At 49.1% G+C, this 22,498-nt stretch overlaps 7 protein-coding genes across 7 annotated transcripts; 2 read left to right on the plus strand and 5 right to left on the minus strand.

Annotated features, from left to right (window-relative positions):
- Positions 1–2,545: 2,545 nt before the first annotated feature.
- On the minus strand, positions 2,546–5,560 carry LCP9604111_6302 (uncharacterized protein; the record flags this gene model as incomplete). The annotated part of the gene is made up of 4 exons (XM_039074209.1): positions 2,546–2,565; positions 2,615–2,704; positions 3,672–5,466; positions 5,516–5,560. The coding sequence occupies 4 exons, from the start codon at positions 5,558–5,560 to the stop codon at positions 2,546–2,548; spliced, it is 1,950 nt and encodes a 649-aa protein (XP_038927828.1).
- A 2,343-nt stretch (positions 5,561–7,903) lies between these two features.
- Positions 7,904–9,764, minus strand: LCP9604111_6303 (putative acyl-CoA dehydrogenase; the record flags this gene model as incomplete). Its single annotated transcript, XM_039074210.1, has 4 exons — positions 7,904–9,139; positions 9,219–9,514; positions 9,576–9,587; positions 9,650–9,764. 4 exons carry the CDS (start codon positions 9,762–9,764, stop codon positions 7,904–7,906), a joined length of 1,659 nt encoding a protein of 552 aa, XP_038927829.1.
- Positions 9,765–10,572: 808 nt separating this feature from the next.
- On the minus strand, positions 10,573–14,248 carry LCP9604111_6304 (proteasome regulatory particle base subunit RPN2; the record flags this gene model as incomplete). Its single annotated transcript, XM_039074211.1, has 5 exons — positions 10,573–10,893; positions 10,945–13,185; positions 13,249–13,772; positions 13,833–14,002; positions 14,109–14,248. 5 exons carry the CDS (start codon positions 14,246–14,248, stop codon positions 10,573–10,575), a joined length of 3,396 nt encoding a protein of 1,131 aa, XP_038927830.1.
- A 521-nt stretch (positions 14,249–14,769) lies between these two features.
- On the plus strand, positions 14,770–16,137 carry LCP9604111_6305 (uncharacterized protein; the record flags this gene model as incomplete). Its single annotated transcript, XM_039074212.1, has 1 exon — positions 14,770–16,137. One exon carries the CDS (start codon positions 14,770–14,772, stop codon positions 16,135–16,137), a length of 1,368 nt encoding a protein of 455 aa, XP_038927831.1.
- Positions 16,138–16,458: 321 nt separating this feature from the next.
- Positions 16,459–17,529, plus strand: LCP9604111_6306 (uncharacterized protein; the record flags this gene model as incomplete). Its single annotated transcript, XM_039074213.1, has 2 exons — positions 16,459–16,706; positions 16,764–17,529. The coding sequence occupies 2 exons, from the start codon at positions 16,459–16,461 to the stop codon at positions 17,527–17,529; spliced, it is 1,014 nt and encodes a 337-aa protein (XP_038927832.1).
- Positions 17,530–18,036: 507 nt separating this feature from the next.
- Positions 18,037–19,835, minus strand: LCP9604111_6307 (cytochrome P450; the record flags this gene model as incomplete). Its single annotated transcript, XM_039074214.1, has 2 exons — positions 18,037–19,413; positions 19,488–19,835. 2 exons carry the CDS (start codon positions 19,833–19,835, stop codon positions 18,037–18,039), a joined length of 1,725 nt encoding a protein of 574 aa, XP_038927833.1.
- Positions 19,836–21,035: 1,200 nt separating this feature from the next.
- Positions 21,036–22,369, minus strand: LCP9604111_6308 (putative MFS monocarboxylate transporter; the record flags this gene model as incomplete). Its single annotated transcript, XM_039074215.1, has 2 exons — positions 21,036–21,802; positions 21,883–22,369. The coding sequence occupies 2 exons, from the start codon at positions 22,367–22,369 to the stop codon at positions 21,036–21,038; spliced, it is 1,254 nt and encodes a 417-aa protein (XP_038927834.1).
- Positions 22,370–22,498: the final 129 nt, after the last annotated feature.

The raw sequence follows: 22,498 nt of genomic DNA on the forward strand, positions 1-22,498 counted from the left end.
TGAAAACTACGAATCGCTCGTCCAGAAAATTGCTGCGCCAAAAGCAATGTCGCCGCAAAACAAGTCTTATGAAAAAAGCATATGAGTACAGCAAGTTGTGCAACGCAGATGTATGCATGGGGATTCGCATGCGGGAGACGGGCCAGGTACATATTCTGTCAGCGGATTCTTCGGGCTTTTGGGCTTTTCTTGCTTTACAACTAGTAAGCTTTATTATGACGTCATGTTAAGAAATAAAAGCTAATTTGATTAGAACTCCTACTATCCGACTCCAACCTTGACATCCGACCGTGATTTTGAGAAGAGCGGGGAGGATGTAAAGGTCCAAACTATGCAATAAGATTTCAACTTGTTATCTACTTAGAAAAATCCAGTTCTATTGAAAATACCGTCCGTTATGTTGCTCGTTGCAAAAAGCCAGCTATGAACTCGTGTAGCTTGAGGCTATTAGGAGCGGCGGTGATTACTACAGAGCAGGTGATCCTAGGCCGTATCCTTCTGGCTATGGATCTAAGTACTCAGCCAGAAATGGCCAACTAGCGTCCAAGGTAGCTTAGCAGCCTTAATTATCTGAAGTCTGGATTTACTTCAGTGCACGCTTTCAATCTTTCGATTTCTATCCTTATTATATCCCATAGGCCTACTGTCGACGTTTCGCAGGTCGATGATGATCGCTGTTATGTCCCATAGACCAGACCTCAAAGCGGTTAGCGTGTCTCACTTCGTTGCTCATAAATACACTAATCCCGAAAAGGAAAGTCGGCCACTACTACTTTCCTAGAAACTTACAGTATCGGATCAGGAGTAGAGTAGAATTTACTTCTATGGGCCGGGATTCATGGTGAGACCCATACCAGTAAAGATACTCTGTAGGAAAGAATTTCATTATCATTAGCGATTATTTTTCTAATGCGAAGCTAGAAGTAAAACGGGGTGGGGCAGGGAAACCAAAATGAGACTGGAAGAACAAGAATCAGGAACTTCGGTACTTCGTATATCCTCGCTTTGCGCAAGCCGGCGACTGGTGCAAGAGATACTATTCTTTTTGAGGAGCAGTGCGAACAATTTCTTCAAATGGTTGAATTACCCGAAGAGCAACAACTGCGACCCTCCATATGAGACGCGTCTTTCCTTCACTCCGTCTATCGATAGGCTCCTACTGGAGACGAACGTTAGAATCACCTCCAGGAGCTAATACCCTTATAAAGTTAAGGGCCCCGGTCACCGTGGAGTAATTAAGCCAAAGATTTTCTTTAGGACCAGGGATACCGTAGACAGCGCTATAGTCTGAAGAGTACCGAATCTCTCTAGTAAATACCCTAAGGGTATCTCCTTCCTAGACTAATATAATAGGGCAAACTGTGAGGAATTTTTCATCCTTAGGCTGAATAGTGACGAAGATAGACTTATTTCGCATCGCTTCTGCCTTTGTTTGCAAGTCAAAGAACCCACCGAGCAGTTTAGCTGATACTTCGTATGATCCGCTTAATTAGAAGATAGTCTCCTCCACACTAGAGAACCACGGGTTGATAGCGCAGTTCCATGCAATCCCAGGAACACTAAGTCTATCTATTAAGAGCGGTTGCCTTAACTATAGTCTTCCTATTAAATTGCCTTTGCTCTCCGCGACCACTCGCTCTTCTAGTTGTTTAATATAGAAGCTATACCTTTCTTCCTAGAGTCGGATAATCTCTATTAGAGAAACCCCAGCTTCTGATAAATAGCTTTTGCAGAAGCAGTCAAATTCCTTTGTGCGGTATAAAAGAATCTTGTCGATACCCGCGTTCCGCATATCGAACAATCTTTTCCAGAAAAGACGGCACTACCTTTGATTAGCGAGGCTAAGTCTATAGCCCACTTCTCTCATGAATCGCTCGGTAGCGACTTTCTCGGCCATCGTGAATTCATCCAGAGGGCCTTTCGAAGTTGGCAAATCCTTTAGGTTAAGGAGCTAGGCGCCTTTCTTGATGATCTCCTAATATATGGTTTCGTTAAGCCGAGACTATATACTTTTGCTTACGGAGAATACATTCTCCTGCTTGATTAGCTGGATGGCATTGGGGTATTATAACTTAATAATGCCATTCACAAAGCTCTGAATCTCTTCGACCTTCGTTATTAGGCTTACCTGCTTTGACCGATGTCCGTATCTTCCAAGGGGATCGTTAAGCTTTATACAGTTCACAAGTATATTCTTAATGATCCTATGCGGTACTTTCGCGTATTAAGAAATGTCTATGGCGGACAAAGACGTCCTATCATGAGGTATAATCATTATTGCGTTCGCCTCGGTCGTCAACGTAGGTTCGGATGGTATATCACCTTCCCGACTTACTACGGAGTGATTCGCCTCTTGTGCCGTATCTTTGGCAGTGTTATTTCCTTTGTTTCTTCTTTTCTTCTTATAAGACGGCGTATCTAGCCCTGAGTAGTCCACTTAACTTCTTTTTTCAGATATAGGGAGGAACCGGTAAGAGCCACGCTTTGCTTCTAGATCCGGACTAGCTCTGGGAGTAAGAAGAGGTGGTGGATCTGTTATGCCTACCTAGAGCCTCTTTTCGCGGACTATACATGTCAGTGGAAATAGTCTGCCAAGGAGCGTTCTGGGCCTCACCAAAGTCAGAAATGCCTAGGATGTGTTGTTTAATAGGTTCATAGTTGCAGTCGCCGATTCCGCAGAATACAAGCAACTCCTGAACTTTCCCTGCCGTCAAAGACTGAAAAGCTTCCTCCATGGTTGTATTGTGCTGGGGAAGTCAGTCACAAGAGAAGTTGTCGAGGGGAGATGCTGCGCTGCCGCGCCAATTTTGGTTGCGCGGGTGAAACTAACCCGAAACGGGAAATCTGGAGTCTAGACCCTACCAGAACAACATAGAAAAGAAGGGAAAGCAAAAGTGTGCGAGCTCAACGTACTTCGCGACCACATTGTGTTCAATGTCCGGTATAGTACACGTCTCAAGAGAAGTAATAAAGGAGACTCCTTGCGTGTGCGTGAGCATTCGACAACAAGACGCTCACATTGTCCTATAACCTCTGCTACGCTGTCTCCCAAAGTTTCACCAAGGCAACGATATGGCCCGTCTCGACGTAGGCGACCAGTTGACCGCTATTCGCCGGTTGATTGAGTTATCCAATCAAGCATGGGTACCTATGGTTCACATTCGGGAACATCGTGCAACTTGGGATAGTTGAGCCATATTATGAATTGCATCTTGATCAGAGGAGCAGAGGAACTATGAATGGTCGAGATGTGTACTTGAGGCAAGGACAGGCTTCACAATTCATCGTTTCGAAATGAAGGCCATATTGAAATTCAGTGTGTTTACATTCCTATCGTGTCTGAAGACAAGCTTTACACTTCCAAGAGCCCCTGAGCTTGCGCCTTCAGGGGGCAATAATCGCTATCATCATGATCATCCTCTCTCTTCTCTCATCTTCTCCACAATCTACGAAACTCGTTGCACCAGCGAGCCGATCTTCATGGTGAAACCTTGGAATCCGTATCACTTTCTCATCAAAGAACTGTCTCTTGATTCTCCCTTTTATGAACCTATGTATAAGTTAGTCCGAAGTTTCTTATGATGTTATGAAAGAATCTCTGAATCTCCATCACCGACGACCCTATGTACCCCACTGCAAAGGCCAACTACACCACCTCTGCAGCCAATTACCCTCATTTCCATTCTCTTCCTCCCCTTCCGCCGGCGGCCAAACAGAATTAAAAATGACCTCCAACTGCGCAGCCCCCTCAGACACCCAACGACGGGCACTCTGCTTCTGCATATGCTTTACGGCCTTGACACCGACCAGAAGGTCCGTCTGAACCGTCCAAGACGGAGCCGGCGCTTTGAAGATATTGCAATTCGACACTATTGATATGCTTCTTGCAGCAGCTGCAGGTGCACTATACAAGGGATGAATCTTTAACTTCGTGAGGCACTGACCCCTAACCTGGTGGGAGCGGATGTGTGTAAATATAGTCTTGGCCAGATCCTTGTCGATAGCGGAGTTAATCATTGTGTCTCTGATGTACCAGATAGGCACCTCGAGGCCGGTAGAAGGCAGGGGTTGAGACTTCTCAAATTCCGTTAGGTCGCGCGGTGGAACTGGGGAGGGGGGTTCGATTTCGTTGGGGTCCACAAGCGGTGGGCAGTTCAGGTAGAGCTCGAGAGTTGTTAGAGCTGGGAACAGGGCGAGCGCGGTGTATGCGGGTGTTTCGAGGCCGCGATTGCGTTGGATGGCGATGCACAGGGTCTGGAGGGAGGGGCAATGGGCTGCAAGGGGATGGATTTCCTCGACGGAACATATTGGGCCTGTCACACTCTGGCCTTTTGCGCGGAGTCGGCGGAGTGTCTGATGGTTCAAGTCTTGGGAGCCGACGTTGAGCTTTAGTTCAAGTAGCGTTGGGCCGTGCTTGCGAAGGGCAGTAGACAGGAGGGCTGGTTTGTAGCTACCCAGGAGGCAGAGGTATGTGAGCGGGGGGAGGGAGTCGAACATTGCCTCTACAGCTGTGTAGAAGGATAACTCGTCGTCTTGCGGTGGGAAGAGAGCGAGGGTGAGTCTATTTAGCTGCTGGAAGGGACGGAGACCGGCAATAGCGCGCAGTACTTGGGTCTCTTCGATGCAGCCAACGGTCCACGATTTTAAGCAGCTGTAATCTACTAGCTTATCCCACTTGAGGAACTGCCCAGCCGGCATTAGGGTATTCAGCGGCCACGCTAGCTGTTCAAGCTTTGCACGCAGTGGTTCCACCCCAACCCTTCCCTCAACAACCACCGTCTCGCTGAAGTCTTCCTTCGGGCCGGCCTGACCACCCGCGACAATCTGTAATGCAAGTCTCTTGACATGCGGTGCACGAATAATCATATCTTCAAGAACTCTATCTGGGTGCTCCCTGAAGTTCCTGCGCTCCGGATGCTCGAAAAGAGTAACATGTGCGGTGTGCAGCTGCGGCGATAGAACCCAATCGTCTGTCTTTCGATACATGTCTCCCACTTGAGGACTCAAGTAGACAGATGATCGACAATCTGGATGATACTGCCTGATGGCCTTGTGAAGCTCGACAGGGCCGCCGTTGGACATAAGAAGATCAATATCCCGCAATTGATCGACCTTGTGAATGAGGTCAATTACCTCGGCGCTCTGGTTCGTTGAACAACCCCTAAATTTGGGAATGCTTTGACCTCCCAAATTCTCTGTCTTAAGCGAAGCCCGGAGGCCGCTGTAGGCACGAAGCACTGGTGCGCGCGGTGGGCCGCTAATTGGATACCATGGGACGATGATACTGAGTCGCTTTATGTGTACGAGAACACGGCTGGCTTCTGGCTGCCAGTGAAACTTATGAGAGACATCATCTTTGAGTGGACGTATAATGATATGCTCGTACAAGAGCGGCCTGGCAATTCTGTTCCATTCTTGGTCCACCAGGGAGAGTGCAGCCAAGCTCTTCATACATTCATCGCCCATCTGCAGATATGGTCAGATATCAACACCATTGGAGAAAAGGTCGACGTACATATCTCGCAATCAGACATTTGATCTCTGATGGCAGTCGGTCCATGATTTGGTAGAAAGGTTTGATGTTGAACAGAGAGTAAAAAAAGCTAGCTCGGGGAAAATGGCTTTCTTTTACACAGAGCTTACCTACTAACGTATTTCACTACCGAGTGGGCCACCACTAGCGAGTGGGCCACCCATCCCAACCTACCAATTTTAAATGTAAATATCTCAACCAAAACGCCATTAAATTAATTTAACTAAATAATCTGTCTATCTGGACATGTTTCTCTTCTATGCCCCGGCAACCTGCATATTCCACATCCCCGGGGGGGCCGCGTACGTGGCTGAATAGCCGATTCCTGAGGTATACCGGAGCCGGAGAGAGGCCCTTCAGTTGCTTCCTATTGCCGTATAATCAATGCAGAGGCTTCTTGAACTGAGAGGCCTTCTTCGGCGGGTATCTGCCTCCGGGATCTAGTACACTTTTGCTTTTGTTTCTCGTTGGCAGCGCGTAGTTCCTTATTTTCTTTGGCAAGTAAGATAGCGCCTTGCATTGTAAGACAGAAGCCTTTTATAAGCTGGTCCAATGTACGATTTAATGGACTTAGTGGGCTGCGAGACCTTATACGAAGTAAAGCTTTGATTGATAAAGCTTGTCGACGTAGTTCTTTCTCCGTGAATGGAGTTTTAGGGGTAAAATTCCGGCTTGATTCACTACCCCGGCTCGGAGGGGGGGTAGGCGTTCGAAGCTGGATACTCAGCTTCGAAAGTACCTAATCGGGTAAAAAGGGTACTAAACCGGCTGCTAAGAAGCTATTCTTAATTGTCTCTAATTTAAAAGCTTCAGTTCGTGCAAATGGGTATACTTTAAGGAATTCAAGTTTATCAATATGGTTGATTCTAACCCACATTTTTAATTTAACCAGCCGACTATACGCCCGCTTTAATACCGCAAAACAGCCGATATCGAGCGGTTATAAAAGGTAAGAGGAATACAGTGGTATACAAATTGGTATAATATTATTTTACTTGTAAATTTCATCGAACTTTAGGGTTAAATGGCTTCTGTGGCCGTCGAGTACCAAAAGTCGATACCTTCCCTTTATATATGATAAAGTCGAAGGAATAAAGAGCTTTTAAAGCTAGCGAAGCCTAATTTTATCAGAAGTCTAACTATTTAGACTAACTTTAAAACGCTAGTTCTCTGGAAGGCTATCGAACTAAGATTTAATAAATGTTTTACCCCTAAAGATAATATACGGAGGTAGTACCCAACCTAAGGCATTTGTACATTCAATTATAGTCACCTACTCGCGATTTCCAGGCTATAAAAGTAATCGCCGACTATAGTATTCACGTCTAGTTATAACCTTTGCCGTTATAGTTAATCCTATAGCAAAACCTATCTCGTTAAAGTTATAAATATCGTCCGGATCGATTCCATACTAAAGAATGGTTTTTTAAACCAGATTAAACCATTCTCCAATAATCCTTAGGTCTTTACATTTCGCGCGCTTATAATTGTAACGCTTCGAGAATCGGGAGGAGAGGAGAGGGTACCGTTTTATAAACTTTATAACCCAATTTTCGCCAACTGAAGGGACCAGGGTAGTTCCGCGTTGATAGAGGAGAAGATTCGCCATTTCTCGTACAAAAGAGGGCCGGGGGGCTGCTCCACGAGAATCCATAGAGAGTATCCATTTTTTAAGCGATTCCTCCTCACTTTCAGTCAACTTATGGTTATTGGCGCGTGTTTCAGGACGAAAGGTATTACCGGCAAGGCGCCGTTGTAAGGTAGTACGAGGGATTTCGAAACGGCGCGCTATCTCACGAATTGAAGAAATTTCTTGATTCTTAAAAGCCTGGATAGCTAGTAAGATCCTACCCTCTTGCTCTATTAAATTTCTAGAGCGTTGAGAGCGAATTGGTGGCATAGTTGGTGGTTGAAGAAGAAGGGTTTAAATTAATCGACGCGTTTTGGATGGGTGGCCCACTCGCTAGTGGTGGCCCACTCGGTAGTGAAATACGTTACCACGTAACTAGTTAGTTAGTTAGTTAACTAGTTATTATGTCAAGGATGACTTGACGTTATCAACTAATTAGTCATAGTTAATTTTGCCAACGCAATGGCCAGCTAACATCGCAAACGATCGAGACACCAAGAGTTTGGTTGTTGAATTAAAATCAGTGATACGCAGTGCATATCCAGGAACCTTGGAAGGTAATGGCGTCCACCGTAAGTTGTAAAATATAGAAAATCCAATGTGATGTTATCGTACAAGGCAGATTATAGCAAAAGAAAAGAAATGCCGTCAAAGACGACAGGATATCTAGCCAAAAGTAGAGAAAATCAATCAAAATGGGCATGCTCTCCCACCGCAGCCGAAAACAACCCGAAAATGCTTTATAGCTTCATGCCAAACATGCCGTGAACACGCAAACTCTGGCGCATACTCAAATCAAGCATAATCTCCTCGCTACCACCGGGGATAGCATAGGCACGCACATCACGGTACAGTCTCTCGATCTTACCGCCCTGACCGCCGCGGCTGTAACTTAAACCACCAAAGATCTGACTAGCCTCGCGAGCGCAGAACTCAAAGCATTGCGTTGACTGCGCCTTCAATCCAGCAATGGCACCGCCGAGCTTGAGCATAGCCTCGGTCTCCTCCATAGACTGACACTGGAAGATGATGTTCTCAAGCCAGTTGTAGGTGGCCTCGATCTGGCGAGCCATATGGGCGAGTTTCATGCGAATAACCGGGTGGTCGATGAGACGCTTGCCGAAGGTTTTGCGCTTATGTGCGTATTTCATGGACTCCTCATAGCAGACGCGCGAGAAGCGCACGCACTGGATCACAATGCCGATACGCTCGTGATTGAAGTTTGTCATGATAACCTTGAAGCCCTGGTTCTCCTTGCCGATCAGGTTCTCCACGGGAACCTTGACATCCTCGAATGTGACATAGGTCGTACCGCTAGACCACACACCCTGGCAGTCCATGCGTCGGGTGCTAACGCCACCGGCTTCACGCTCTATAAGCAGCACGCTGAGGCCGTTCATGCCATCCTTGCCGGTGCGCACAGCGGTCGTGAAATAATCAGCGTAGATACCGTTGGTGATCCACTTCTTCTCGCCGTTGACAATGTAGTGCTTGCCGTCCTCGGTGAGCTTGGCCTCGCAACCCAAGTTTGCGACGTCACTACCCGCATCGGGCTCGGTGATGGCGAGGCAAATGCGCTTGTCGCCGGCCAAGATACCCGGCAGGATTCGGTCGACGAGGGGCTTCTTGCCGAACTTGACCAATGGCGGGCAGCCAATTCCGTAGCCACCGATCAGGTTCCACACCAGACCACCGCTGCCGACACGCGACAGCTCGTCGGTCAGAAGCATCTCGTGGAACAAATCCCACCGGTCTGCTGACACAGACTTCACGCGGTATGGGGTGTGCTTCTGGGGGAAATGGACACCCAGCAGTCCAGCCAGGTAGCCCCGCTCGCCCATCTGCTTGTAGATGTGAGCGGGCACTTCCTTGGCCTCGTCCCATTCGGTCACATATGGCTCGATCTCGGACTCGACCCACTGGCGGACCTCGTCTCGCAGTGCGGCATGGGATTCACTGAAGTAGGGGGATGCATACTATGAGCGCCATATAGATTAGCTTCGGTGCAACCGTAAAAGGCACAGATCGATGATATAGAGCGAAAGCAAGACTTACACCTTGGTACCACGAGGGGTCGGCGAATGGGATCAACTCTCCATAAGGGTCCTGGGGAGCGCCGATGGCAGGTGGTGTCACGGAAGACTCAGAAATGGTAGGTTTCGGCTCGGGGGCAGCCTTTTTCGGGGTTGGCGCTGGTGCCGGGGGTGCCGAGGGTGCCGAGGGTGCCGGTGCCGTCTTCTTTGTATCCAACGAACCGATCTGCAGCTGACCCTTGTACTTCTTCAGAATGCCCTCGTTGTGGTATTTCCAGAACTGTTTCGAAGCGTCCTTTCCCGCAACTCGCTGGAGAACTAGATATACACTGTCAACGTGAATTCATCGGACGTAGCGGATGCTCTCGGACCAACGTACTCTTCTTTCCACCTGTTCAGAACAAGAAGTGTTAACATGTGATTCCCTGCATTTGCACACATGAGTTCACTTACCAGGGTGCTCATCTTGGAACTTGGAAACATCGTAGACATCTTCATCGATAATGACCCAGGGACTGTCACCCTTGCTATGCGAGGCGACATCCTCTTTGCTAAATGTCTTTGCCATGGCGATGGGGGGAGGAGATTTGAGGAATGAAAGAAAAAAAAAGGCGTACAACAAATATTTATACTAAGACCAAGCAATAACCATTTGGGAGAAAGAAGAGATTTTCAAGTCCGGGGAAGCTGGGGAATATATGAGTTCTCAGACGAGGTATGGGGCAAGAAACAAATTCCGCCAAGTTCGGGCGATATTCCAAGTCAGGACATGACGATGCACCAAAAGGGGCCTCGGACCGTGATAGTACCAGTTCACATGCCTCCACACAGAGTCGACCTTGGGATCTTACGTTGTAGCAGTCGATGTTTCATTGGTTGCCGATCATTTCGGTCATCGCCGTTGACAGACAGTTTATTGGCTCGTGCTGCGTCATAAATGGAAATGCCGAGGCATAACAGTTCTCTGGTCTGGGTGCAGTGGATGGCTGAGTCAGCCGAGACCGGGCATGTGAGCATGTGAATGATGAGCATGTAAACAGGACGGAGTCTGCCAATATTGATATCTCGATAGTTATATGATGTAACTGTCATTATAGTCACTTGATACAATTGATTAGTTCCGGTTCATAGTTTCGTCACTATGTACCCCCGGCATGTGCAAGTTCTACTACGAAACCATCAAGCGGTGCCCCGGCTGCGGTCGAGTGCATATAATACGACAAGAAAGATGGCCAATTTAAAAGTAACATAGGAACTTTCATATCAATCACAGTGACGGAAAGCTATACTAGCCCCCAAATAGATCACGTCGGCGTAGACAGCCTGATTAGTCTAGTAATACATCCAGCATCGAGATTCTATGCCGCAAAAACACTCTACTGCCCCTCACCGTCTGACTCGTATGAGAAATCCCTAGGAACAGGTGCATCCTCTACGCCTTCTTCGTCCTCATCCACCGCCGTCAGAACACCGGCAGCAGCGGCAGCACCGCCTGACGTGGCTGCGGATAGAGCAGCCCGAGCACCAGCCCGTTGAGGCGTCTGGAGAGCAGCGGTTCCAATTGCGGCCTGCAGACGGTCTTGGAGGGTTTCGGTCGGAGGAGGCGGTTGGCGAGCCTCTTTGCTGGCCTTCAATTCAATGACCTCGCGAGGCTCGTCAGGTTGCTTGTCGAGAACAACGACAACACCACCAGTGGGCTGGAGTTTTGTTAGCATTGGATTCATTAGCACAAATAAGAATGAACATACCCTCTTGACCGGTTCATACCGCGGGTCAGGGAAAGTGAGATACTTGAGCTGAGCTGGTAGTACCCTTGACAGGTTGTCCAGCTCGTACCCGACCTTCTCCCGCTCTGCCTTCTTCTTCTGCACATCTGCAGCAACCTTCTCTGTCTCCTTGCCTTCTTCTCCCTCCTCTTTAGGAGCATCATCTGTGTCCATTGTGTCCAGCAGCTGATCAGTAGCCTTGGGTGTTGTGGGCGCTTGGTCAATGTCCATGCTCTCACGGCGTGCCTGCTTCTCCCGACGCTGCGCGCGACGCTTGGCCTGGGCAGTGGTAGAAAGAACAGCAGTCTTGACCTTCTCTGGGGCCTCCTCGGTCTTCACTTGTTGCTCAGGGGGGTAGTCGAAGAGACTGGGGCGGGTGTTGCTGTGGAACTTGAAGTGTGGGACTTCGAGCTTCTGGTCGACACCGATTACGGATGTTGGCGTGAAGCTAAGCGACAAGAAGTGTGTGAGAGGGAACCAGTACCAGTACTGCACGAAGACCGCAACACCCACGATACCAGGCATATTAAGGTTACCCGTCTGCGTCTGCAGGCTAATAGTGCAGTTTCGGCCACCAGCGTCAATGATACCGAGAGCGATGGCACAACCAAACTTAGCCATAGCATCCTCGTGGCGGTCACCAAGCATCTTCATCATGGCCTTGCGAAGGCTGGTAACACGAGGGTTCATGGCCTCGTTCTGCTGGACGAGAACCATGGCAAGAGAGATCAGAGCACCTTGACGAACAAAGTCGGTAGAGTCCTTGAGCATAGGCTCCAGGAGGTCGATAGCTTCGTCTAATCCGGTGCCGGCGCAGGAGATACCGAGCGCCATGGCGGCACCGTATCGGACGTGAGGGTTGTATGACTCGGAAAGCAGCTCCACCATACGAGGTACACTCTGGTGCTTGCGGAACAAGATGAATCCCAAGCTGAGCACAGCAACTCGGCGCACATCGTCATTAACATCACTGACAGCGACATGCAGAAGCTTACGAACTGCCTTGTTGCTGCCAGTGCCACAGTAAGCTAGGGCAATGGTCATGATACCACCGTAGCGCAGAGTTGGGTCGGGGTCCCCGAGAAGGCCGTTGATGAGCTCGTCGGCAGCTTCCTGGCGTCCGAACATGATCAAAGCCATACCCATAGCTAGACCACGAACAATCTTCTCGTGCTGTGTCTCGTGTGCGTACTGGATCATGTCCTCAAGAGCCTTCATGTTACCGGTACCAAGCATGATGAGACCCATGGCGAGACCGACAGCCTCGCCATTGAGAGCGGAATCGGTGTAAAGAACGCTCCGCAGGTCATCGTAAATGCCTTCGTCGCCTGTCGCCATACCCGCAACACCGAGACCAAGAGCACCACCATGCTGAACCACCTCTTCCGTGGCCTTCTTGAAATGGTCACGAATGATGTCAACTGCCATCCCGCCGTGGTTGGCGTAGATGAGACCAAAGGCGTAAAGGGAACCACCTTGGCTGTAGACAGACCCTGAGCCCCCAACTCCAGCAATGTGTTCCCGGGGCAGGTAAGGCTGTAGGAGCTTCTGACCTTGGCTGAGGTTGCCGCGGTGAATACAGCCCAATGCAGCAGTGGCTGTGAACTTCGACCAATTTACGGCCTTGCCCAGCCACTCCAGGTTATCACGGAAGAACTTATCGTGAGTAGTTCCTGCATGCATGAACGCATTTGAAAGTGTCACAGCGGTGTGGAAGATAGAATTGCGAGCCTCAAGGCTGTCACGAATCTTGTTCAGAATCGCGATGTCAGCCTTGTTGTTCCGGTATAAGAATTCCAGATTCAGCTGGATGGTCTTGATTCCATCAAGGATCGAAAGAATGTTCTTGAATGCAGTCGCCGCTGCCTCTGGTAGTTCTACATGTTTATCCGAGGGCCGGGAAGAGCTCCCCTGGTCTTCGAGTAATGCGTCAGACTCTGTTGGCTCGCTGTCCTCTTCATTATTCTTTTCCGCCTCGTCTTCAGGGACAAGTTCAGCAATCTCTTGCCGAACCTTCTGAAGGAACTCCTGAGTGCTGTTGTCGTAAAGGTCGAAAGAAATTTGATAGGCAACGGCGAGAGATCGCGCATCTCCCTTCTCAACGAGCTGGCGAAGAATAGCAGAGGCCATGGAGTGTTCATTAAGATAGACAACACATTTAGCGATTGAGAAGAAGTCGGGTGCCGGGATTTCATTAAGAAGTTCCAAAATTAGTTTGAGGATCTAGAAAATGAAGCCTTGGTTAGCCGACTCAGCTAAAATGGTAGATATATTTGGTGAACGAACCTCGCTGCGGAACGCTCGTTCTTGGACAATGCCCATGCAGATATCCAGGACATATTCCATGAGCTCCTCGCTACCATGGGAGTCACCATCTTCCTGCTTTTCGTCGCTACTGGCGCGAAGGATGGCCATGCGGAGCACATCCAAGTTCTTTGCCTCGATGGCGATTCCAATGACTTGACGGTATCGCTTCTGTCTGAAGCATGCTTCAAACAATTGCTCAATGACGGTCTGCAGTTGTCCCTGGACACCACGCTTCAACACGAGAGAGTTTTCCTCGTGCTGAACGCTAGTGTCATCGCCACCAGGGTGTGCGGCGTCCACACCGGGAACCTCCGCGCGAGAAAGTAACGATTTGGAAGGGAGTGCGGATTTGGAAAAAGGTGTAATAGGAGAAGTGAGGCTGGCGGATGTGCTGGTGGCACCGTCGCCTGATGCTGGGAATGCAGTGTTTAGATTGGCTGGTTGGTCACCCGCGATAGGCCGTTGAGCGGCAGATAGAGAGACAAAGGTATCGACACATTTAGCTACATGGCAAAACATGTTAGTATCAAAGAGAGACATGCTGTGGATCTTCTTCAACATACCGATAATGGTCTCCTCATACTCTCCGCCGTTTTCCAACTTGAACAGCTTTCCAGCACCTAGAGCAAGAACCATACTCTCGTTATATTCCTGCAGATGATAATATACCTTCGATGCGACTAGTGCTGCAAGGCCGCGTTCCGGAAATGATTCATCTTCGTAAAGAGCCTCACTAGATAGATAGTCAGCAGGGGCCTAGTAGCCGGTCAGACTCGGGAGAAATGACGCAAAAACCGAGATAATGCTTATTCTCACGAGTCTAGTCAAAACAAACTCACATTTCAGGAACTGCGTTGACAACCTCTGTCCAGAGATGATCGATTTGAGAATCTAATGTCCTCAAAGCAAAGACCTTGAGCTCTGGGTCAGGCTCGGAGAGGAAGCCAACCAAACCGGCGGCCGATACGAGTCCGACCATCTTTATTGAGAGAGGATTCGCGTCGCGAGTTTCTGGACGGAATTTGAGGAGTGATAAGTGTATTGTTGCTGTTGTGATGAAGCAACGTCAATCGGGAGAGAGCTTAGAACAGCAAATCAGCCCCAGCGCAGAGCAAGGTGTCAAGGGAGATTTAGTCACCCCAAATAATGAGAATATGACAAGAAAGACGGAATTTGATTAAATGAAAGAGACGAAATGGATGAAGTGCACATACGAATGGAAGCTGGGAGCAGTTGTCAGAAGCTTTGCTGGCGCGAGAGCAACGTCAACGCCTGAGCGGAGCTGACTGTACATGACGGGTCACGTGGACGGCGCTCGGTCAGCTGCGAGCTGCCTGAGTCCGCGGTAAACAGCCCATCACCTATCGAGTGGACTATTTCTTTCTGATCCGATCTTAGATTAAAACCGCTAAATAGTCTTCCTACGCCGGATTGCCGCGAGAAAGCTCTAGCCATCCCTCCGGTCGAAGCTTGGCCATCCTCCACGGTCCTTCCTCTGTCATGTCGACGCTTCTTCAACAATCTTTCGATAGTAAGAGGCTGCCGCCAGTTCCGGCTCGAATTTCAATGTTTTACCATGACCCTCTTTTACATGTTGAACGTCAGGCAAAACACATACAACGCAATCTCCAACTCCTGATCGATGCTCAAAGCGAAGGCCTTCTCTCCGGGCTGCAAGCGGACGATAGCTCGACCGGAAATTCGACCCCAAAATTGTCGTCTAGTGCGGCCCGATCACAATCCCCTTCCACGGTGCCTGCTAGGCAGCCCACGCCTAAGAAAATCGGGCTTCGGGCTGCCCGGGAGGGCATATTTCAATCAATATATGATCTACTGAAGTTGCGGGAAGAAGAACGAGAGATTCTGATATCTCAGACCAATGAAAGAGAGAACGCGCTACATGATATCCAAAGTTTCCTCTCAAGAAGGAATGGTCTGGAAGACGCTATCACTACTATACATGGAGACGAGGAGAGCCGACGTTCAAAGCAGCTAGAACAAGAGGCTCGGAATCTCGAGACTGACATTCATGAATTGGAGACCAGGCTGTATGAGATGAAAGCTAAACATCGGCATCTCGCGAACGAGATATCACATATTAACAACTCGGTCGATGCCAAGCTCTCTTCTTATACTCAATCTTTGTCTTTACTCGACTCCGACATCCGAAACTACCTCCGTGACCCTCCTATCCAACCGTTATCGCAAAGCTCAGGCGAATCTACCTTTCACTCTTTGAATCCCAAACGTCGCACACTTGACATGGCCCAGGAGCATTGGAACACAGAACAAGTCGGTTTGCACAGTAGGCAACAGCAAGTGGATGCGGAAATACTGGCACTAGAAGAAGGAGGCGGAATATGGAAACAAGTGGTGTCCGCTGTTACAAGCTTCGAGAAGCGCTTGCAAGCCAACATGCGGCATTATGTTGAGATGACCACACCAACGACCGAGTCAGAAGTGTCCACACCAACAGGTTATAAAGACGGGCTGGTGAGAAGTATTCTGGATGACTTAAAGAGTACCACTCACCGGGTCGAATCACATCTGGAGCTCGCTGAGGATAAGGATTGGAAGCTATTAGTTTGCTGCATTGCAGCGGAGCTAGAGGCCCTGCGAGAGGCAAGGGGCTTGCTTCTTCCCGCCTTCGGCCTCCCGGTGCATGAAGATGATGCACCCCTGAATTCCATATCCCCCAAAGATCCTCTAATACACCACGAGTTGGAGGTCGAACATGAGGACACCCGTCCGGATCAGCTGGAAAATGACGACCCAGAACCTCCAGCCGATCTGCTCAAGGATGCAGACCCTAATCATTCCGATGCCAGGTCGGAAGATGATGAGCCAGATCCGTCATGGCTAACTTGATCAGGATCTCTAGTACTATTAAATGAAGCAGAGCTCATTGCATGATTTACACAGCATCTTCCAGCCAACTGCATCTTTTCGTCTTATAAATTTATTTCTAGTGTTGTCATCTCATATCGATAAATTGGATTGTTACATTATATGCCCGTATCTCGCATACTTGTACTTGACGATGTGTAAATTGTGTCTAGTTGGTCTTCCGAATTATTAGGGTGGGCGGATCAGCGAAACCTCGCCCCTCGACCTCTTCCTGCATAGCACAGCACACCGTAAGCTTTGCATTCTAAAAACAAAGCAATATGAAATAAACTAGACCTGGTCATGGATCTTCCAACAGCAAGCTTCTCCTTTGTCCTTCCATCTGTTTACGATGGCAACAAACTCGAATGCCGCATTTACCTCCCGCCCGCGCTCAAAAATATAGAATCACCAACAACCTGGTCCAACCGCGGTGCCATTGTCGCGCACCCATACGCAACTCTAGGAGGATGCTACGATGATCCAGTCGTCGATTTCATTGGCAGTGAGCTTATACAAGCTGGCTGCATCCTGGGAACCTTCAACTTTCGGTATAATCATTCATTGAACACTCCGCCACGACAAAGTTGCTAACGAATAACAAATAGTGGAGCGGGTAACTCCCAAGGACGAACAAGCTGGACTGCAAAGCCCGAGCTTGGTGACTATGTGTCGTTCTACGGGTTCATGTTGCAATATCTGCACTTTCTCAAGCTCGTATTGGCCTCGAGGGAACAAGTCGACCCTTCAAAGCCTCAAAAAGCCATCGACGGAGTAGGAAATAGCTCAGATATTTGTCTTATCCTCGGTGGATATTCATATGGGTCTTTGATTGCGTCACATGTACCGACCCTTGATACCATGCTCGGCCTTTTCCAATTCACGCCAACGACAACCTCTACAAATAGGGCCACACCCATACACGAGATTAGGAACACAGCAAAACGGATAGCCGCATTGTCCCTGGAGAGACTTCAAATAAGTCACAGTCTGGCCGACGATCCAGACCTCGGTGCATTGACGACATCTATCTCCTATCTTCTCGTGTCTCCGCTCTTGCCCCCGATTAGCCAATTCCTGACAGCATTCTCGACTTTATCGCTGAATCTCAAAACAGAGACCCCTAACGGCCCCCACATCCCCTGCCCGCGTCCAGCAGATCAGCAGAGCACGCATAATACTCTGGCACTGTTTGGGGACCAGGATACCTTCACATCTACTGGGAAACTGCAGAGATGGTCAGATAAAATGGTGAATATGGAACGCAGTAAGTTCCAGTTTCGGATGATTGATGGCGCGGGCCACTTCTGGCGTGAGAATGGAGTCGAGGTGCGAGCAAGACATGCACTGAAAGAGTGGCTCTGTCAGATATGATAATCTTGTACTGTTGGTTATTTGGCTGTTCAATTATGCTCAATATGGTGCGGCAATGATAACAACCTGACCTCGAGACCAAGTGTCAGACTGGAATATGGCCCCAAACAGGAACCTTGGCTTTTGTTACATGACTCTCTACTATGATAGTTCCAATGCCCATTCTTCCAGGTATTGGGATCATCATATGCACATGAGTGACTTTTCTTTTATATGCAAATTGATTGGAAGTCGCTCTTCCTCTAATTTAGCGTATTGCTGATATCGGTACAGTACTGAAGCGAGCTCCGACACGCACGTAGATGTATGAGGTTTTGACTATATTAATCCGCCGTACGACCAAGTAGTAACTATAGTTACCCCTACAGGATAGAATGGTTAGAATAAGAGAGTGGATAACTACATCATTTCTAGACCATCAAAGTCGGCTTAGAAGTACCCAAATCAAGCCCCATTATCTCGATGCAGAAATTCTCAATTCTTCACATAGGATGTCAATGTTTACATCTACTCAACCTTCTTTGATGCTGCTCGGACTCCTCCATTCACATCAACATGCACCCCTCGCAAAACATACCCATCTCGCTGCGCCTCATCCCACTGTTGCCGTATTAGGTCTGACCGAGCTGTGGAACGCTCTAAAATCCGTACCGAGTACTCCTTCGGCACTCGGATCGCGCCCTCCATAAAACCTTCGTCGCTGATATCCAAGGGAACCTCGTTTCCCTTATCATCTAACGGCAACCGGAATTCATAGGCCCAGATGAGATTGGACACCGCCAAGAAGAGCCCATTCTCAGCCAAGTGAATCCCCGGGCAAATACGACGGCCAGCGCCAAAGGTAAAATGGTCGCGGGCGAAGATATCACCACCTGCGGCATACACCGCAGAACGTTGCGGGTGATTAAGGTAGCGCTCAGGTCTGAAGCCAAAGGGATCTGGGAAGCGTTCATGGTCCCAGTGCAGAGCATTCAGATTAGCGAGGAGAATGGTACCCTTAGGAATCTGATGGTCGCGGTAGTGTACGTCCCCATCCGCCATGCGCCGAAGCCCCGTAGTAGCGACCGGACATAGCCGCAGAGTCTCTTTGATAACAGCCTTGATGTAGGGCATTTCCGGCTCATCGGCCAGGGTCGCCATCCGCCCATCACCCAGGACCCGCGTCACCTCCTCGAATGCCCGTGCCTGTGCCTCTGGGAACATTGCCAGGTACCGGATCATGCCATTCAACGCGCTGGCGGTCGTCTCAGCTCCCGCTTCGGGGACAGCACTGGCTAACCATGAGATACTCTCCTCCTCTAGACCATATTCGCGGTAGTTTGACTCCATGAGGTCCTTGGCAAAACACTCTGGGGCATTATCTGCGGCGATACGTTCCTTCAGATTGTTCCAGTGCCTCATTTTGTTGCCGTGCATCTTTTCAGCCATGAACTTGGCCTTTGGCCACGAGGGGAACAAGAACCGCGGCAGCCAGTTCAGAGGTGGGAATACATCAATCCAGAAGACTCCAGGACTCAGAATGATAGACAGCATTCGCATGTTGCCGTAGACGTCGCGGACTTCCTGGCAGTCCCACTTGGGGATTCGGAGCCCGTATGCCGATGTCATGACTATGGAAAAGGTCATGCGGCGGATATGTCTGTAGAAGTCGGTGCTATTGCGCCCCTCATTGTTCGCTTCATGGCTGAGATCCCAGAGGAGTTGCTTGATTTCAAACTCCTGGCTTGGGATGAATGCTGCGGATGCCTTGGCGTTGAGGAGCTGTTTCAGAAACGCGTGAAGCCGCTTCCATTTTGTACTATAAGTCATGGGCAGCACACCCTCACCCCTCAGGCAGAACTCTTGTGCGATGGGCAGGGGCGGTTTGCCGGATGTGACGGCGGCCTATGTGCCAATTAGCATCTAATTCTGCTTCTTGTGCTGTTGGGAAGGATGCAAGTGTTTGGGGATGGAATTACCTGTCTATCAAAGACTTCCTTGACTGCATCTGGGCTGTTAAAGAACACCCAGTTATACCAACCCACGCGAACCTTGAATGTATCCCCATACTGCGCCGCCCAGCGGTTCAACAGCTGCCGAGGCCGGGCGGGCAGGTCCAGCCCAATGCCAACCAATGGCCAGCCCGAGGGACCGGGTATATTGGCAAGAGGCTTGGTAGTCTTGCGAGAGTACCGGACTGTCCAAAGTAGTAGTTGGAAGAGTAAGAATGCGCAGGCAAAGCCAAACAGTACAGTTGGCCTGGAAATTGCGGAGACAAAGCGAGGGGAAAGAAGCAGTTCCACAGCATCAGTCTTGTAAAAATCCATTGCGATGGTTTTTATAACTCCTTACAGTGGGTTGATTGAAGAAGTAGGAGAAAATTTGATCAAAGTCCAAGATTCCTAGGAGTTCCTAGAGTATCCTTTTATGTCCTTAATAACGTGAGCACTGTAGCACTTACTTGACCAAACCCCACAAATTCATGAGTTTTCTCGTGAATTCCCACTTTACTTGTCCAAGCACGAAAGCATCATCAACCAAATGGAGGGTCATGTCCGTTGGGAATACGGCCCTCCTCCGCCCTTTGACAAATCCCCGAGCATTACTGACGACGTATTTTCCGCTCCATATTCCTGCATGTGCATAGTGCTTGCTTTAGCTTTCAGAGAGCCAGTCCAATTAGCCCGAGGAAAGCAGAACATCAACCAAATCGAGGCTTATGTCCGTTAGGAATCCCGCTTACTTCTCACCCTTCCTATATCCACGAGAATTGATGACGACTTATTTTCTACTCCATATCCATACATATGCATATCGGCCTCTCCGTCGTTGAGGTGGTTGATCCACTCCAACAAGGAAGAAATGCTATCCATCTAATCAAGAAATGTCCGTTAGAATTACGGCTCCATCTGCCCGCCCATATATTCACGGATCTTACTCCGTACCAACGAATTATTTTCTGCTCCAAATCTCTATGTATGCATATCTAGCCTCTCCAAAGCTGACGTGGCTAGTCAAAGGTAGATGAAAAATCCGTATGATCACTTAGAGACACTTGGGATATACTAATGCATAAAGTAGCTTCCACCTCGAATATTAACGGCTCAGAAAAGCATAACGGGTATAATGAAGAAGTATATGTACATTTAGTGGGTAGTCTACCTCATATACCTCATATTTATGAGTAAACAATGAATTATAATTGTGTAATATCTAGATTCTGTGTTCTAGATTCAAGCGGAAGGCATGCATCCCAATTAGGGTTAGGTGAAGCCGATGACGTCACTCTTTTGATATACGGTAAGGGTCCAGTCCAGGGTCATGTACGGTATGGTACGGGTATGGAATCGTTCTGAAATTTATACCGCGTGTATTGTTAGGTTATAAACCAAATGTATGCAAGCGTTGTACTTCGCATAAGCACGAATGCAACTCCACTGATAGACACGCGGCCGTTCCCTAGTCGTCCCGTTAAACTGGGGATGGAACCTATATTTTAAAATCTGTTAACGAAGAACCCCAAGCACTCAAACGGGTTTATCGTGACGCCAAATCGCCATAATTGGTACGAGGAGAAACGCAGCTCCCACTATCATTGCCATTCCACTGAAGATCTGCAATCCAAGGAAGCCGTTATCTCCCCCATGGCCCTCAATGAGACCTGCGATCGGCGCTCCAATCAGAACCCCCAGACTAGTGGCAAACCACTGCATACCCATGCGCGTCCCAATAACCGAGGGTGTTGGTGAGACGATGGGATGAGCGATGACCAATGGGTTGGCGGAGATTAATACCCCGGAGAAGATGCCAAAAAGGACACAGAATACGATGAAAGCGGGGATAGAGTGGATACCTGTCCAGCCGAAGAGGATCACGGCTGAGGCGAGGACGCTAGTGAGCAGAACAGTGCTGGCGCCCAGATGAGGGGTGAGCAAGGAGGAGCCGATACGACCGAAGGCGGAGCCCGCGTTGAGAATTGAAACCATGTAGAAACTCAGCTCGGTGGAGGTGTGCAGGGCAACCGAGGCAAAGGTGGGCAAGTAGAAGAGCGGGATGAAGTAGGCCATAAACATGAAAAAATTGGCGACCGCGTAGGCATTGAAGCTCCATTCCCGAAAGGCATGCCAGTGGATGAGCCGTCGAGGGGCACCATGGCGAGCTTTGGTGGTGGCCATTAGAAGGGGGATGGCGATGCACGAGCAGGCCAGCTGGATGAAGCCCATAGCACGCACTGTCCACGGAAATCCAATTGACGGCTGAAGTCGGATAAAGATGACGGGGAAGATAACCCCACCTAGATTGTGTCGATGTCAGATTTGGTCCTGGTAATCGGAACGAAGAAAAACGAAGAGTAGAAGGGTCAAATGACCGTACCAACACTGGCGCCGGAGGTGACTAGTCCAACAGCAATACCGCGTCGCGTAGTAAAGAGGGTGGAAACCAGAGAAAGGCTAGGCACGTAGATCAGACCACTGCCTAAGCCCACACACACTCCTTGCGAAAGCATCACTTGGTAATATTCGGTGGACAAACTCAGCATCATGAGCCCTAGTGTAGTCAAGAAGCAACCGGCGATCATCAGATGATGCAAGTATCCACGATCGAACAGGGGACCGGCAATAGCCCCAGTGGAAATGAGTAGAAAGGCACTGACGGTGCCGACCCAGGCGATTCGGGACGGAGAGCTGTCGCGCAACAGGTCGGATTGGTAGTAGCTTTGAAAGGCACCAAACGCAGTCGAGAATCCCCATGTGGTGACGAACAGAAGAAATGAAGCAAATACGCCCGACCAGGCGGCCAGGCCACCATTTGGCGGCGCAGCGGGAAGACTAGACTCCTGCGTAGGTCCATTGGCCCCCATGGCGATTGATAGCCAATTTCGTGTTTTTTGAGATGCGGAGATAAAGATAAAGAGAAAAGAAACAGTGAATTATCCAACATATTTAAATACCCAGCCCGCCCCTTTTCCTCGCAGGTCGGAGAATCCCCC

The sequence above is a fragment of the Penicillium roqueforti genome, assembly GCF_015533775.1.
Source record: "Penicillium roqueforti strain LCP96 04111 chromosome Unknown scaffold_16, whole genome shotgun sequence".
Lineage (NCBI taxonomy): Eukaryota > Fungi > Ascomycota > Eurotiomycetes > Eurotiales > Aspergillaceae > Penicillium > Penicillium roqueforti.